This window comes from Diceros bicornis, chromosome 8 (assembly GCF_020826845.1).
Source record: "Diceros bicornis minor isolate mBicDic1 chromosome 8, mDicBic1.mat.cur, whole genome shotgun sequence".
NCBI lineage: Eukaryota > Metazoa > Chordata > Mammalia > Perissodactyla > Rhinocerotidae > Diceros > Diceros bicornis.
This window is the reverse complement of record NC_080747.1, coordinates 3,761,321-3,776,217: the sequence shown is the minus strand read 5'-3', so window position 1 is coordinate 3,776,217 and position 14,897 is coordinate 3,761,321. Positions and strand designations below refer to the sequence as shown.

General features: G+C 57.8%; 1 protein-coding gene across 4 annotated transcripts in view; it reads left to right on the top strand.

The window, feature by feature from the left end:
- Positions 1–14,897, top strand: part of SH3TC1 (SH3 domain and tetratricopeptide repeats 1) — a 55,796-nt gene that overhangs the window by 24,986 nt on the left and 15,913 nt on the right. For all 4 annotated transcript variants that reach the window (XM_058546652.1, XM_058546654.1, XM_058546653.1 and 1 more), the window contains 8 exons: positions 2,802–2,876; positions 5,329–5,456; positions 6,831–6,936; positions 7,770–7,916; positions 8,627–8,840; positions 9,675–9,751; positions 10,649–10,844; positions 14,001–14,134. In XM_058546652.1, the coding sequence (XP_058402635.1) occupies positions 2,802–2,876; positions 5,329–5,456; positions 6,831–6,936; positions 7,770–7,916; positions 8,627–8,840; positions 9,675–9,751; positions 10,649–10,844; positions 14,001–14,134 (1,077 nt within the window). The remainder of the gene's footprint in view (positions 1–2,801; positions 2,877–5,328; positions 5,457–6,830; positions 6,937–7,769; positions 7,917–8,626; positions 8,841–9,674; positions 9,752–10,648; positions 10,845–14,000; positions 14,135–14,897) is intronic.

The following is a 14,897-nucleotide window of genomic DNA, read 5'->3' as shown; positions in this document are numbered from 1 at the left end:
GGAAGTGGTCCTGCAGTCAGACACCTGCCTGGCCTGGAGGGGTGCTCGGAGGAGCTGTGGGGGCCTGGGCTGGGGAGCCCACCCACGGCATAGAATCTGGTGCCTCCAGAGCATGCCAGGACAGGAAAGAAGGAGCTGGGTCCTACTAGACACCCGTGGGCTGGACCAGCCTCCCACGTGGCAGCCCAGCCCAGGGATGGGCTGAGAATTTTAGAGCGGGGGATCGGCGACTTCTCGTGCTGTGGTCCGGATAGGAAGCATTCTGACCGTGTTGCCAGGTGTTTGCTGCCCTAGCTGCCCCACAGCCCAGACTGGCATGGGGATGAATCTGAGAGCCCAGCCAATGGGAGTTAGCGAACTTCTCCTTTCCTAGGAGGCTGGCCCAGCTGCACTGCACCCACCCGGAGCTCCTTCATCTTTGAGATTTCCTTTGGCAATTTTGGCCTGACAACAAAAGTTACAAGAAATAATACAAATAATTCCCACTTACTGTCACCCGGGTTCCTCGAATGTTAACGTTTTACTACATTTGCTTTCTCTCTGTATTTATAGATATATATTTTTCTGATCAATTGCAGACGTGATGCCCGTTATCCCCAAATACTTGGGCGTGTGTATTTCCTAAAACCAGGACACGCTCTTACAGAACCACGGTGCAACATGCTGCCAACATTACTTTCCTGGTTTAAATTGTACTGTTTTCTGATCTACAGACCTCATTCAGATCTCGCCATCTGTCCCAACAACATCCTCTATAGCAAAAGAAAACCCCAGGGCAGGCCTTGCGTTCTGTCGTCATATCTCTGCAGTGCCTTTAATTTGGAGGCTGATATTTTGAAGAATACAGGCCAGTTATTCTGTAGAACATCCCTCGGTATGGGTTCAGCTGATTTTCTTCACCACTACAGTCAGGAGTTCTGGGCAGGAATGCCTCGGAAGTGGGATGTCCCCTCAGTACAACACGCCAGCAGGCCCATGACGTCGGTTTGTCTCCATCCTGGTGATGTGCATTTTCATCACTGTTTGGCGGTTTTCTCCCCCGTAAAGTCACTGTTCTTCCCTCTGTCGTTAGTAAGTAGCCTGTGGGAAGGTCCTTTGAGACTGTATGAAGATCCTGTTCCTCTTCAAACTTCTAAGGCCTTAGTTTTATCATCCACGCACGGTTCTTGACTGAAATAGTAGTTATTATGATGGTTGCTAATGGTGACTTTCTAATGCTTCATTCTTTCTGCATTTACTAATTGACTTTCTCCTGTAAGGAAGAGCTGGCCCTCTCCCCAATTATTCATTTATCCATTTTAATGTGGGCTCGTAGACCTGTATTTTATTCTCTGGACTGTATCAGCCGCCACCATTATTTACTTTCTTGTTCACATTGCCCCCAATTTGGTCTTTTGACGTATTTCCGTCATTCTGTGAGCATGTCTGCTTTCTGGGACCACAAGATGCTCAGGTCTCGTCTTGCACTCCCCTGCCCCAGCCCTGGGACTGGCCATTCCTCCAAGGAGCCCTGCTTCCAAATTGGAGGATGGTGCTTAAAGCCAAGATCTGGGCGCCGTTCTTTGGATTTGACAGGCATTTCTGAGCCCCCGCTGTGTGTCCGGCTCTGAGGAGGGCCCTGGGGACACAGAGCAAGTAAGTTCTGGACATGGGCTCTGACCACACGGACAATGACACGGCATGGGGCTGGTATACCGTAGGTGGTCAACGGACGCTGGTGGGAAGAGAGCAGAAATGAGCACCACTGTGTTGCACAGACCCAGGCCGATGTGGCAGCACTGTGCCCATGGCTCTGAGCTGGACATCCTGGAGGCGATGAAGACCAGCTGCAGTGACATCCAGCACCTTCTGCCCGAACCACAGGCTTTCCCGAGTCAGATCCACCTTGATCCTAAGGCCCCAGTTGGCTCATCCCGTTTTACAGATGAGGAAACTGAGCCGGGCAGAGACGAGGTGCTCTGGCCAAGATGCCAACTGGGAGCTGGCCTCGAGGTTGGGGGCTGGGGGAGGGGGACGACCAGCAGAGGACTGAGCTGCCCCTCGATGACCCTGCACTTCAGGTATCTCATTAACCTCACCCGGCTGTGAGCCACACCCTACCAGCCTCACAAGGCCGAGAGGACACATGTCACCCCCACGAGTGACTTGTGCAGCCAGATCAGGACGCAGCTCTGTCTGCCCCAGAGCCCCGAGTTCCTGCTGGGCTGTCACCTCCCCACTGTGGTCAGCAGAATAATGGACCCCGGAGAGGCCCACGTCTCAATAACCAGAACCTCTGCGTACGCATGTTACCTCCTACAGCAAAAGAGACTTTGCAGATGGGACCAAGTTAGGCATCCTGAGATGCGGAGGTCATCCTGGGGTCAGAATCAGAGACCGAAGATGCTGTGCTGCTGGCTTTGAAGATGGAGGAAGGGCCACGAGCCAAGGAATGCAGGTGGCTCTAGAAGCTGGAAACAGTGAGGAAATGGATTCTGCCCTGGAGCCTCCAGAAGGAACCAGCCCTGCGGACACCTTGACCTCAGCCAGCGAGCCTTCTCCAACTGCAGAACAGCAAGATGAAACACTTGGGCTGTTTTCAGGAGCCACGAAGCTCGGGGTGATTTGTTACTGCACAACGGGCAGCTCGGACACCTCCCTCCTCAAGGGGCTTCTGTGACGCCGGAGTAAGAGAACGTGTGTGAACGTGGTTGTAGGGGTGTGGACACACCTCTTCTCCTCCAGATGTATCTGGGGTCTGGGGCCTGCGTGGCTGAGAGTTGCTGTTTTTACCTTCATCACACAAACCTGCTCTGTTCCAGATGTGGCTCCTCCCCCTGGTGTCTCTCCGCCGGCAGCCGGGACCCCTCCTGGCCGGATAGGAGCGTACCCCACAGGTAGGCAGCCGCGGGCACTACGCCGCCACACAGCAGGGTGAAATCTGTCCTGGGGACGTGAATGTGGGATCCTGGGCACCCTCCTTCCCTCCGGCCCCCAGTGTCCCGTGGACTTCAGGTTCAGGAATGCCTAACCGAGGGCTTCTCAGAGTGGGGCCCCCAGACTTCCTGCCTGAAGATCACCGTGGGGGGAGGGGGGCGCTTGTTAAATGCAGATGCCCAGGTCCTGCACCCAGGCTCTGACTCAGCCAGTCTGGGTTGGGGCCCAGGACTTGGGGCTGGAAGGCCAGGGTTCCTGCATTTGCAAAGGGCTCCCCTGGACTCTGTGTTTGCCCAGCCCAAGGAGGGGACGTGGCCCTGGAGGCCACCTGCAGAGGAAGGGAGACCCCATGAGTGACGCTCTGGGAAGGCGTCCCAGGTGGACATGCTAAAACTAGACCAAAGAGCCCCCTGTATTGTGGGGGCCACAGAGGGAGGGAAAGGGACCTCTGGGGGCATCAGGGATTGGCTTCTGGGGAAGGGGCTCCGAGGACAGGCAGGATTTCCACAGATGGTGGATGCAGCCCTGGGCAGTGGGGCAGCACCCGGGCTCCAGAGGCGGTAAGAAGCCCCTTCCCCTGGAGACCCCACTCCTGACCCCCAGCGTGGAGGGCATGGAGACCCCAGCATTGTTGGCAGCCCACCTTTTCCTCGACACCACCTGTCCTCCAACTTTCCTCTTGGTGGTCAGCGCTGCCTGTGGTCGCCTGGGATGACCAGGACACGTTGAGCAACGTGGCAGTTTATTTTGGGTTTGACAACACAACTCCGCCCTCTGACGGGAGGAGGAGGGTCACATCTCAGAACTAGTTGCGAAATGCTGGCCCAGCTTCCTGCTGGAAGAGTGGGCCTGATTCCAGATACCAGAAGTCTCCTTACTGCTCTGCCACTGGCCCTGTACCCTCAGGAGGGCGTGGGGATGTTTGCTGCAGGGTCCCCTAGCTAGAAAGCTCTAAGACAGGTGCAAGGCTTACTCAAAGGTTGTGGGGAATCTCTCTCCCTCCTCTCCCCCTCTCCTTCTCGTCTCCTCCTCTCCCCTCCCTTCTCTATCCCTCCTCCTCCCTCTCTCCGTCCCCTTCCCTCCTTCTCCCCTCTCCTCTTCCTCCGTCTTCCCCTTATCCACTTTCCCCCACTTTAGAGCAGCCCGTGTTCTGGGGATCCCTGTAGCATGGTCCAGAAGGCCTCTCAGGGGGACATGAGTGGGGGTTGGGGGGCGGCATCTGAGCTGAGGTATGAATCACTGGTCAGCCAGCCAGGCCAGGATCTGGTCTGGGAGAGAGTGCTTCGGGTGGAGGATGTGGTGAGTGCAAAGGCCCTGGGGTGGGGTGGGGAGCCTTGATGTCTTAGGGCAGCAGAACAGGCTAGAGGGGAGTGGGAGAAGAGGTCGAGGGAGCAGGGCCAGAGGCTCAAGGCTGTGCCAGTGGAAAGGGGGCAAAAATTTGCATTTTATTCTACCTGAGATGGAAACCCCTGCAGCTGTGCTGTCCAATACAGTAGCCACTAGCCACACATGGCGATTTATGTTTAAATTTAACTTAAATAAAATTGAAAATCCAGTTCCTCGCTTGCACTGACCCCATTTCAAGAGCTCAATGGCCCCACAAGGCTGGTGGCTGCTGTGTGGGACAGTGCAGAGAGAGACCATGTCCATCGCTGCAGAAAGTTCCAGTGGCCAGCGCTGCCCGGGAGGGCTGAGAGGTGGGGCATGCGGGAGGTGAGCTCGTTGTAAGGGGACCAGACGACTGTCTGGAGGGAGGGCCAGGGCATGGAAAACTGCCCAGGTGAACCTATGGGGCCAGGCCCCGTGAGGGGTGAACAGGGGACTTCAGCCTGGTTTTGCAGGTAGAGCCAGGGGGTTGGCTGGTGGTCTCATGTGGTGTGATGGAGGGAGGTGTTGGCAGTCTGAGCAGGTCCGGGGATGGGGGCATTTGGGAGATGAGGAAGAAAGGGAGAGGAGCCGGTTTGGGGGTCAGGACTGAGAGTTCTAGAAGGCCTGTGGGTGTCTTCTGGAGAGTGGATGCCCCCGTCTGAAGCTCAGGGCAGCGGGAGAGGTGAGGGCTGAGGTCACGGTGACTGGGGACCGTTGGCTGACTGCTTGCTTGGTGCTCGCCTGTGCTGGGATGTGACAGGAGTCCACTTCCTCTCCTCGCTCTGTGGGATGGAGGTAGCATGGAACTCACTTACAAAGAAAGAAAGTGGGGCTCAGGGGAGAGCCGCAACCTTGTGCAAAATGACACATGACACATGTGTCAAAGGCACATGACATGGGACCTGAACCCAGGCCCCGCTGAGCCCAGTGCCCCAGGGCTCCGGCATTATGTCTGCAGGTGGGGGCTCGCGGGGGAGGGACGGCACCCCCAGAAGTCCTGGCCTGGGCCCGGCAGACTGCCCGACCTTGATCTGCCCCCTCCAGACCTGACCTTGCAGCTGCTGGCTGTGCGGAGGAAGAGCGGGCTGCCAGACTGCGGCCTGCAGCAGGCCCTGCGGGGCCGGCTCCGCCTGCTGGAGAATGACAGCCGGGAGGTGGCCCACGTCCTCGGGGTGAGTCTGGCTCCTCTGGGGGCCCTGGGGAGGTGGGTGGAACTAGCCTGGATGAGTGAAGGTGCAGGGGCTCTGTGCTTGAGAAGGGGGACAGGGGAGTACAGGGGAGGAGAGGGGGGTGGACCTAGGAGGAGGAGGGTCCCTGATGTGCAGGCCTCTAGGGGCCAAGGCTGTGCCCTGACCTCGCCTCTGGGTGGTGCTGTGACTTGTCCCCTGTCTGCTCTCCTGGATGCCTGGCTCCAGGGACCACAGATCACACCCCGCAGCCCCAGCCATGGGAGCCACCATGTTCCCAATGTCCCCCCATCCCTTTCTCCATGCACCCTCCATCCTGCTAGGACTTTTAAAGTCTCCTTTATGGGGACTAAAAAAGACTGTGTGAGTTGATCTTGTTCTCTGTTTGATTTTGACGGAGCCACACCCCTGCTGGCCTCTGCACAGACGGAGGGTCTGGCAGGAGGATGGTGTAGGAGGGGGCTGGGCCGGGTGGCTTTCCCATGGCAGAGGTCCTGAGCCTTAGGGGCTGTCATCATCTGATCTTGCAGTCACCCTGGCCTGACCTTGGCCAGTGTCCCTTAGCCTCTGTGAACCCAGCTTTCTCAGCCGCATACCGGGTTATGAATTTACCCCTCGGAGCAGATGTGAGGATGTGAGGATGCTGTGAACAGCACGCATCGAGCTCACAGCATGGTGCCCTGCCGTGGGGCTGCTTCGTATGATGCCAGGCGGAGCACTGTGGGGAAGCGTGCTGGCTCTGTGGCTGAGTCCCAGCTCTGCTGCTTCCTGAGGGTCAGACCTCAGAGCAGAAATGGGGCCTTATTTATTAATGTGTCAAACGGAGGTGACACCCCTTCCCCAACACACACACACTGCCGGAGTTCTAAGTGCTCCCGTGTCAGCTGGTGTTATTTTTATGCCCCGTCACCACCAGGAGTGTTCATGGGATGGATGTCAGGGGAGAGGGGATGCTCGAGTTAGAAGGGAAACCCAAGTCGATGCTGCAGGAGGGCCGGGAGGCAAGGTTGAGGTGCTCAGGCCTAAGAGCGCAGCCTGAGCGGGAAGGGCCTGTTGTGGCTGGTGGGTGGGGACTGAGGCAGACCGAGCCGTTGGAGGAGCCACAGACAGCATGGGGCCAGAGCATGGAGACCATAGGAGCTCTGGGAAGGAGCGGGGCTCGGTCCAGGCACTGGGGAGCCACAGCTGGCTTGAGAGCAGCAGAGGAGCAGCCTTGGCTGTAAAGGAACCGGCTCTGTGCTTGCCGCCCCTGCCAGGGTCACTTGTGCAAGATGTTTCCGTCGTGTGGCTCTATCCTCCTGAGGGTCAGATGCCCCAAAGCCCTGGGACTGTTTCTAATTTCTGTTTCTTCCCCGTAAGGAGTTATCGGCCAGGCTGCTGTCCATCCACAGTGACCAGGATCGGATTGTGGTGACATTTAAGACTTTTGAAGAAATCTGGAAGTTTTCCACCTACCACGCTCTTGGTAAAGTGGCGACCCTCCCAGAACCAGCTATGGGGACTCCCCTTGGAGGACACTTGTCACACTCCAAGTACTTTATGTTACAGATCGGGGCTTCAGAGTAGGCTAGTCCACGACGGCCTGTCCTGCAAAGCTTGAGAACTAGTGTGCTCCCCTGTCTCGGGGAGAAACGAGGTTGTGCGGGCCGGGCTGCGGACCACACGGTCTGTGCTGCGAGCGTGAACTGGGCTGAGTTTCCAAATTCCTTCCAACGCTGCACTGCAGACTCTGCTTGAGGGAAGCTGAGCTCGGACCGGCCGAGCACAGACCGAGACACTGTTATTGCAACCTCGAGCAGAGTGCTTTCTTCCTGAAACATTCCCTGTTCCGTCACGAGGCATTTGCAGGGGCAAACTGCATGTCCTGGGGAGTCTTGCCCCACCACCTCCAGTTTGAAGCCTGAGGAAGTAGAAAATAAGAATCACAGCGACAATTTCTTATGCACCTTGAGCAGGGCCTGTGCCAGCCCCCCAGCGTACGTGATCTCCTTGAATGCTCTTGTCTCATCTCATAGATGAGGAGACAGAGGGTCCTAGAGGAAGTAACTTGTCCTTGCCCAACCTTCCCAAGGCCCAGGGAGGTCAAATAAGTTGTCCTCGGTCATAGCTGGTCTATTCACTGCCCGGATGGTCTGGACACCCGCCTGGGTTGTGGACAGTACCATGAGTCCCTAAGGGCGGGGCAAGGTGTCTTCCTGGGCCCGGTGAGTGTGGGGCTCAGCCCACACCTGGCCGTGAGGGCATCCCTGCCCCGCGTCCAGAGCCCACTGGTGACCAGGGCCTGTCTGGCTCCCCCAGGTTTCACACATCACTGCCTGGAAAACCTGCTGGTGGACCAGGCCTTCTGGCTGCTCTCACCCGACGAGGACGAGGAGACGGCCGTCAGCGTCCACGTGGACGAGGAGGCCTTGACGCGGACGCACAAGAGCCTCCTCCTCCAGGAAGGTGAGCGCTGTGCTGTGGTGTGGCCAGCTCCTGCCATGCGGGGTGCCCCGGCTGCGAGCAGCAGGAGGGCTCGAGGGGCTGGCACACACGTGAGCCCGAAGGGGCTTCGGGCAGGGAGGGGAATGTAGGGTGACACTGACAGTCAAGGCTGGGCCCTGTCACTTGGTTGTAAAGACCCTGGTCAGCCCCCAAAGAAGTAACAGAAAAGAGGCTTTGCTCGCGCCATCCCCACCCCGCGTTCCCGACTTGGTCGTTCTTCTGAGCGCCGCGGTGGCCTCTCGACTGGGCTCCGAGTCTGCAGCAAACAGAATACGAAGCTCCTGTCCTGCCCCGGCCACAGGAAGGAAGAGAGGCGGCCAGCTGTAGTCGGACAGCCGGTGGTGGTCCCAGCAGAAAGGGCATTGGGACCACACGTCTGGCCCCTAAGAGCTCAGACGGGGAAACCGAGGCCACGAGAGTCTGAGGCTGAATGAGGCTCCCAGGGCAAGTCTGGGCAGAGCCGGGACCCCAGCCCAGGTCCAGCCTCCCCGTAGGCCTCCAGTGTCCGGGGGCAGCTGGTGTCTGTGGGTGTAGAGCCTGGGGTGGAGGATGACTGCAGGTGCCACCGTCACATGAGCATCCCGGGTGGGGGGTGGGTGGGTCCTGCCCGGCAGAGCTACAGCTGCCCTGTGTCCAGCCATGCTCAGTGACCACCCTCTGTCGCTTTGAAGGGCCTTTCTTTGTCCTGTGTGCTGACCACCATGTGAGAGCAACAACTGGCCCCCAGGATGCAGGGAGGGGCCCCCGGCCCCCCAGGCGGGCTTCAGGGGGTCCCCAGGGAGAGGCGGCCCCAGCAGTGGGCTCTACGGCCCTCAGTCCCAGCACATCCCCCGAGGAGGTGGCGGCGATGGTGGCAGCTCCAGAACCTCTGATTCCGTTTCATCAGTAGGTACCGACCTGTTTTGTTTCTCTGCTTCCTGCCCATCCTGTGCACTGCAGGGCCTCTCAGTGGCTCCCCCAACCCTGGTCCACCCGTAGGCCACGGGTCATGGATGGAGCCCCAGACAGACCTGGCCACAGTCCCGTCTGCGGCCTCCCAGGCTGTGGCCGTGGCGTGTCAGTCCAGCTCTCTGGGTCTCCGGGCTGCCACCTGCATGACAGGACACTGACGTCCCCCTGGCAGGGCTGTCCCGGGATAAGAAGGCACAGGGATGTGCGGCATGGAGCTCTTGCTTCGTATTCTGGCTCATTCTGAAAAGCTTTTGAGGGAGCTACATAATGTGTGCCCATAGTAAGGAGGCAGATGGGAATCTGTGCAAATAATAACCAAGGCAGAGAAAGCCTGGGGAAGGTGAGGACAGGTAACATGTCAGCTCCTGCTTGTGTGCTGAATGTAGGGCATAAACTTGGCTTGGAGCTTCCTGGTAGTCAAAGCAAAGAGAGAAACTCTATCTCCTGATGTTCAGTGTCCATGAAATAACAGGCGGTGGCTCAGCTTCTCTCCCTGGGTACTGGAGGGAGGTGCCCAAGGACGCCAGCCTGAGGAAGGGCAGAAGGCACCGGGGCTGGGGGGCATGGGGCTCCGTGGAGCCAGGGCCACACACCTGAGCTTGAAGACTGCACACCTGGGCAAGCGTGTGTGTGTGTGTGTGTGTGTGTGTGTGTGTAGTGGGGGCAGGTTGTGTAATCTGCATGGGTCCCTGGGGGCTGCTGACTGGTCCAGTTTGCACCGAGTTTCAATCTGCCCCAAATCTGAAATCCTCTCTCATCCCACACCAGGTGGGCTCTTAGGGTCCCCTGGGACCCGGTTGATGACTCCATGGATGGGCCTGTGACACCAGACATCCAGCTGATGGGTAAATGTTTCCACTGGCCTTTCTCCCCTGGGAAAGAGGTGGGGGAGGAGGGCCAGGCACCAACATTCTGGAAGCTTCTACACTCACCTTGATTCCTCCCCAACCAGAAGAGGTAGCTAGAATCATCTCCAGTTCATGAGGTGATAACTGAGGCTCAGCGAGGTCCACTGACTGGTCCAAACTCACACAGCACACAGCCAAGCTGGGCCAGGGTCTCTGGTCACCTTGCCTCCAAGGAGCTCCTGAGTATAGCTTCCACAGACCATTCAACAGGCACTTTCTCAGTCATTACTCTCTTTCTGGCACCACACTAAGCACCTCAGAGGACCCTTGGACGGGACTGGCCAGGCTCCGGCTGAATTTGCCACGTGCACTTATGGAGGACTGGGAGGCGTAGCTCTGCTTTTGCAAAGAGCTTGGGCTCCCAGTCCAGTGCTTTTGGCTCTGCCCCAGGCTGGCTAGTGTTGGGATGACCTTGCACCTGTTAAATGGACATGAGGTCCCATGGGAGGAGGGACGGGTGGGACTTATGCTTACAGCTGCATTCACCCTCGTGGGCCCTGACCTGGCCTCGCCTGTGTGGGACGGAGGAAAGACCCCTGGCCTTGGAGGCCAATGGCCCTGGGCCACGTTAATTAACGCCTCTGGGACTCAGTTTTTCATCCTCAGCATGGGGATAAAGTGCCCCCTCTGAGGACTGTGTAGATGTCCAGCCCCTCGTGTCGGTGGCCAAGCGTCATTGCAACCCCGACAGACACTAGATGAATTCCATAGCAGGACAGCGTGTTCCCTGGCTGGGGACACCAACCAGGCGGCTGAGGGCTGCCCACCTGCCCACCGTGGCCCCCATCCCGGCCCCCAACCCCCAGGCCCTGACTTGTGGCCTCCTTCCTGCAGCCATGGGCCTGGCCTCGGCGGTGGCCGACTGCCAGGGCTCGGGGCCCGAAGAGATGACCTTCCGCAGCGGCGACCTCATCGAGATCCTCGGCGCCCAGGTGCCTGGCCTGCCCTGGTGCGTGGGCCGGCACGCGGCCTCGGGCGAGGTCGGGTTTGTGCGGACGAGTCTCGTCAGTGTGCAGGGCCAAGTGTCTGAGTGAGTGGCTGAGGCCCCCCTTTCCTGAGCCCGCCCCTCTGTCCCGTGGGAACCCTGCCGCCGTTCACCAGATTCCTAGGGGACAGACCTGGACATTGTCCTGGACGGCTGCCCCTGACCCTCCACCTCGTCATCAGTGAGTCTGCTCCCACCGCCGTCCCCAGGGCTGGGCCTAGCCCAGGCTGCCATCCCCTTGTCCCCAAGGCCAACTTCAGCTTCCCATCTGGACCCTCCCATCCTTCCTCCGAGCGCTGCCAGGGGTTGTTCTCAGAAACACAGAGCTGTCCGTGTGCACCAGTGTCCCGTGTCTGCTATGACAGAGCGCCCCAGACTGGGGCTTCAAACAACAGACATTGATTCTCTCACAGCCTGGAGGCCAGAGTTCAAATCAAGGTGTCAACAGGGCTGAGCTCCCTCCGGGGCTCTCGGGGAGAGTCCTTCCTTCTCTCTTCAGCTTCTGGGGGCTCCAGACGTTGCTGGGTTTGAGGCCGCATCACCCCAGCCTCTGCCTCCGTCTTCACGTGGCCTCCTCCCTGTGTCTGTGTGTCCCTCCTCTTCCTGTGAGGATATCAGTCATTGGGCGTAAGGCCCACTGTACTCCAGTATGACTTCATATTAACTTAACTAACTACGTCTGCAAAGACCCTTTTTCAAATAAGGTTACCGTATTCTGAGGTTCCGAGTTGTCATGAATTTTGGGGGACACTCTTCAACCCAGTACACCATGCCACTCCCCTTCATAGAGTCCTTCAAACCTTCTGGGCCTGGCCTTCAAGGCCCCCATGGCTCAGGCCCTGGTGACTCCCGATTTTAAGGGCCACCACTCGCCATCAGCTCACCCTGAGTCCAGCTGTGCGAGTTGGCTCACCCCTTCTGGAATGACTCTGGGTTAACGTGCACCCCCTACATAAGATGTCCTTCATCCCTCCCATTTTCCTGGGGGCTCTCACTGGCCCCCAAGTCCCATCTCCAAGGGCTCACCCCCGGGGACGCTCTCCCCGGCCCTGCTCCTTTCCCCGTGTGAGTCCCCACGCCCCGCTGATGATGTGCCTGCCCCATCCCCATCCAGGAATTCTGAGCGAGGGCTGTCTGGTCACTTCCGTGTCCCCACGGCCCAGCCCTGGGCAGCAGCAGGGGGCCTTGAAAGAGAGGGCATCGAGCACAGCTATGTTCTTGACCTTTCGTTATTAAGGCCTCAGTCAAGGAGCCCCAGAATGTTGGTGTGTAGAAAAGACCCTTTCCCGGGTCTTTTCCAGCACCAGACCCCAGAACTCACCTCCTGCGAATGTCCACAAATGTCCCTCCAGCCCTGACGCCCGGTCTCATTCTCGTCTGGCACTGCGACAGACCAACGCTTCCCAGACCAAATCTCAGAGGCCGCTTTGGCATCACGACGCGTCCACCGGTCGTTTTGCTCCCTCATTTAGGCGTCTCTCTGCAGTGCCTCTTGCAACTGTTCACCAGAAGCAGGTTGAAGCTGGCTGGGTCCGGATGCTAAGAGGGGCAGATAGCGCAGGTTTCCCAAAGTGTGTCCCCTCCCAGCCTCCACCACAAACCATGGTGCTCACGTGGTGGGGAAGTGCGCTCCACGTGCCCCGGCTGGTGGTCTGCAGGGACTCCTAGCACCAGGAAGGCACCCAGAAGTCGGAAACGTTTCTTTTTCATGTTGAAATGTGTTTCCCACACTTACTTGAGCTCCAGAATCCTTTTCTCACAAACCCTATTAGCTGGTGTTCTGTGGAACACTCTCTGGGGATCCTTGGTCTAGACAATTTCCCCCATCTCCAGGGAGATCACAACTTCTCGACAGATGGCCAGGGTGCATGTGAGGTAAACATGTCCTAAACTTACCAAGGGTCTGAGCTGGAATTGCTGTGGGTGAGCTAGTCTGTTCCCCACCCTTAACCCAGAAGGGTGACAGGGCCGGGTACCAGTGGTCCTGATTACAGCTGGAGAAGCCCTAACAACTTCCCTCATTCACTCAACAAATGTTTCCTGAACATCTTTCCTATCTTAGACCTTGGGTTTTGATCTTTTGTTTAATGAACAACCTAGAGCTATTCTTTTTTCTTTTTAACTGTATTTTGACATAATTTCAGACATAGGGAAAAGTTGCAAGACAAGCACAGAGTTCCTGTATACCCTTCACCCAGGCTGCCCACGTGTCAACACGTTGTGACATTTGCTTTCTCCTTTTTTCTCTTTTACGTCTATCCTTTTTCTAAACCCTTTGAGAGTAAGTTGCAAACACGATGCCCTTTTGCCCCTAAACAATGCGCTATGTGTTTCCTCCAACCAGAGCATCCACTTACACAACCCCAGCACATGTGTCAAAATCAGGGAAGTAACGTTAATGCTGTTACCTGCAGACCTTACTCAGATTTTGCCAGTGTCCCAGTAAGCCCTCTACAGCCAAAGAAAAGTCCAGACCACGTTACCAGTCGTCCTGTGTCTTCAGTCGCGTCTCCTTAACCTGAAACAGTTCCTCAGTGTCTGTGTTGTTCGACTCTGACATTTTGAAGAATACAAGCCTGTTGTTCTGTCAAATGTCGAATCCCACCAGCTGCTCTGAGGTTGTCTTTGACTTCTCAAAATAGCTCCCTCTAGGTTCCAAAGACATTTCAAAGTTCTCTATTATGCTGGTCTTAGTCCTGTAAGCAGAAATTGCCTCCCCGCTCCCCCTCTCCTTCCCTACCTCTGCCCCTTCCTGTTTTCCTCTCCCCGGCTTTACTGAGCACACGGGTGCCCTGTGTTCATGTTGGGCGCTGTGGGAAGCACCGGCAGAGGATGAATGAGGAACCTCTCACAGTGTGGAGGGATCGATTCTGCCTGCAGCTGTCACCGCCGGCCTCACAGGGAAAGGGGACATTTGAGGTGGGGCTTTGGAGCCTGCCCAGGAGCTCATCCTCCCAGGCTGCTGTGACCCGCTGTGCCTGTCGCAGCCGTTCCTGCTCCCAGGCGTCTGCCTCTGGCCAGACAAGGCACCCCTGAGGGCAGGATCTAGTTTGTTTTTATTCGTTATGTCGTTGTTTTCACTGCTGGCACAGAGTAGGTGCGCAGGGACCGTCTGTCAAATGAGGGAGTGGAGATGTGTCTGACTGTGAAATGTTTACTTTGGAAACATGCCATCTTAAATAAAGTACTTTCTTTTTCCAGGTTGGAAAATGCGATCTTTCTCAGCGAGGAGGAGAGGTCGTTCTTCAGCAACGAAGACCACTTTTCTGAGGAGGAGGCCAGGCAGCTACTGAGGAGGACGTCCAGCACCGACGTCTGCTCGGTGTACAGCCTGGGTAGGTGTGGGCGGGGCTGTGGGCGGGGCTGCCGGGGGGCCGGAGGACCTGCAGCAGATCGCACCCGCAGCCGGTTATTCAGGCCAGTGTTCTGGGGCAGAGTCCTGGGGGACGACGAAGGGTGTGAAGCTAGACTGCTTTCCCGTGGGGTTGACCCCGCGGGTATTCCATTGGCCCTGTGAAGCCGCTGCCTCACCCTGCCTCGTCCACGCCGGGTCTGTAAGATTTCGCCGTCTGCTCAGTGGAGCGTGGACTAGTTAAGGCTTCCGTCCACCCTTCACACCAGTGCCCCCTTCCCTTGGGGGATGCTCTGCTTCCTCCGTCAGTCGACAGTAGTGAGTGCCGGCCGCTGGGCAAGTAAAGCTCCTCCCACAGGTGCTGTCGCTGCCTTCGGGCCGGAGGGGCTACAGACAGGCCAGACACAGGGAGAGGAGCAGGCAAGGGGCCAGGGAGGCGCAGATAAGTGGCGCTGAGGCTCCCTGCTGTCTGAGGATGGGGACTTAGCGAAGGCTTTTCCCCGTGGCCTCCGGGCGCCAGCCTATGACCCTCTGCTCCGCTAGGGCGGGGGAGAGCGTGTGGGCCTGGTTCTGTGTCCACCAACACTGGTGGGGCCCTGCTCGGACCTGACCCTCTGCCCACTGTGACAGCCTGTGTAAGAGTGACCTTTCTCCCCATCAAGGATAAGGAGCCAGGGCCCCCGGGGTCTGCCTGGGTTGCTTGGCCACAGGGGGCCAGGGCTGGACCCCAGGGCTGCCGCCTCCTA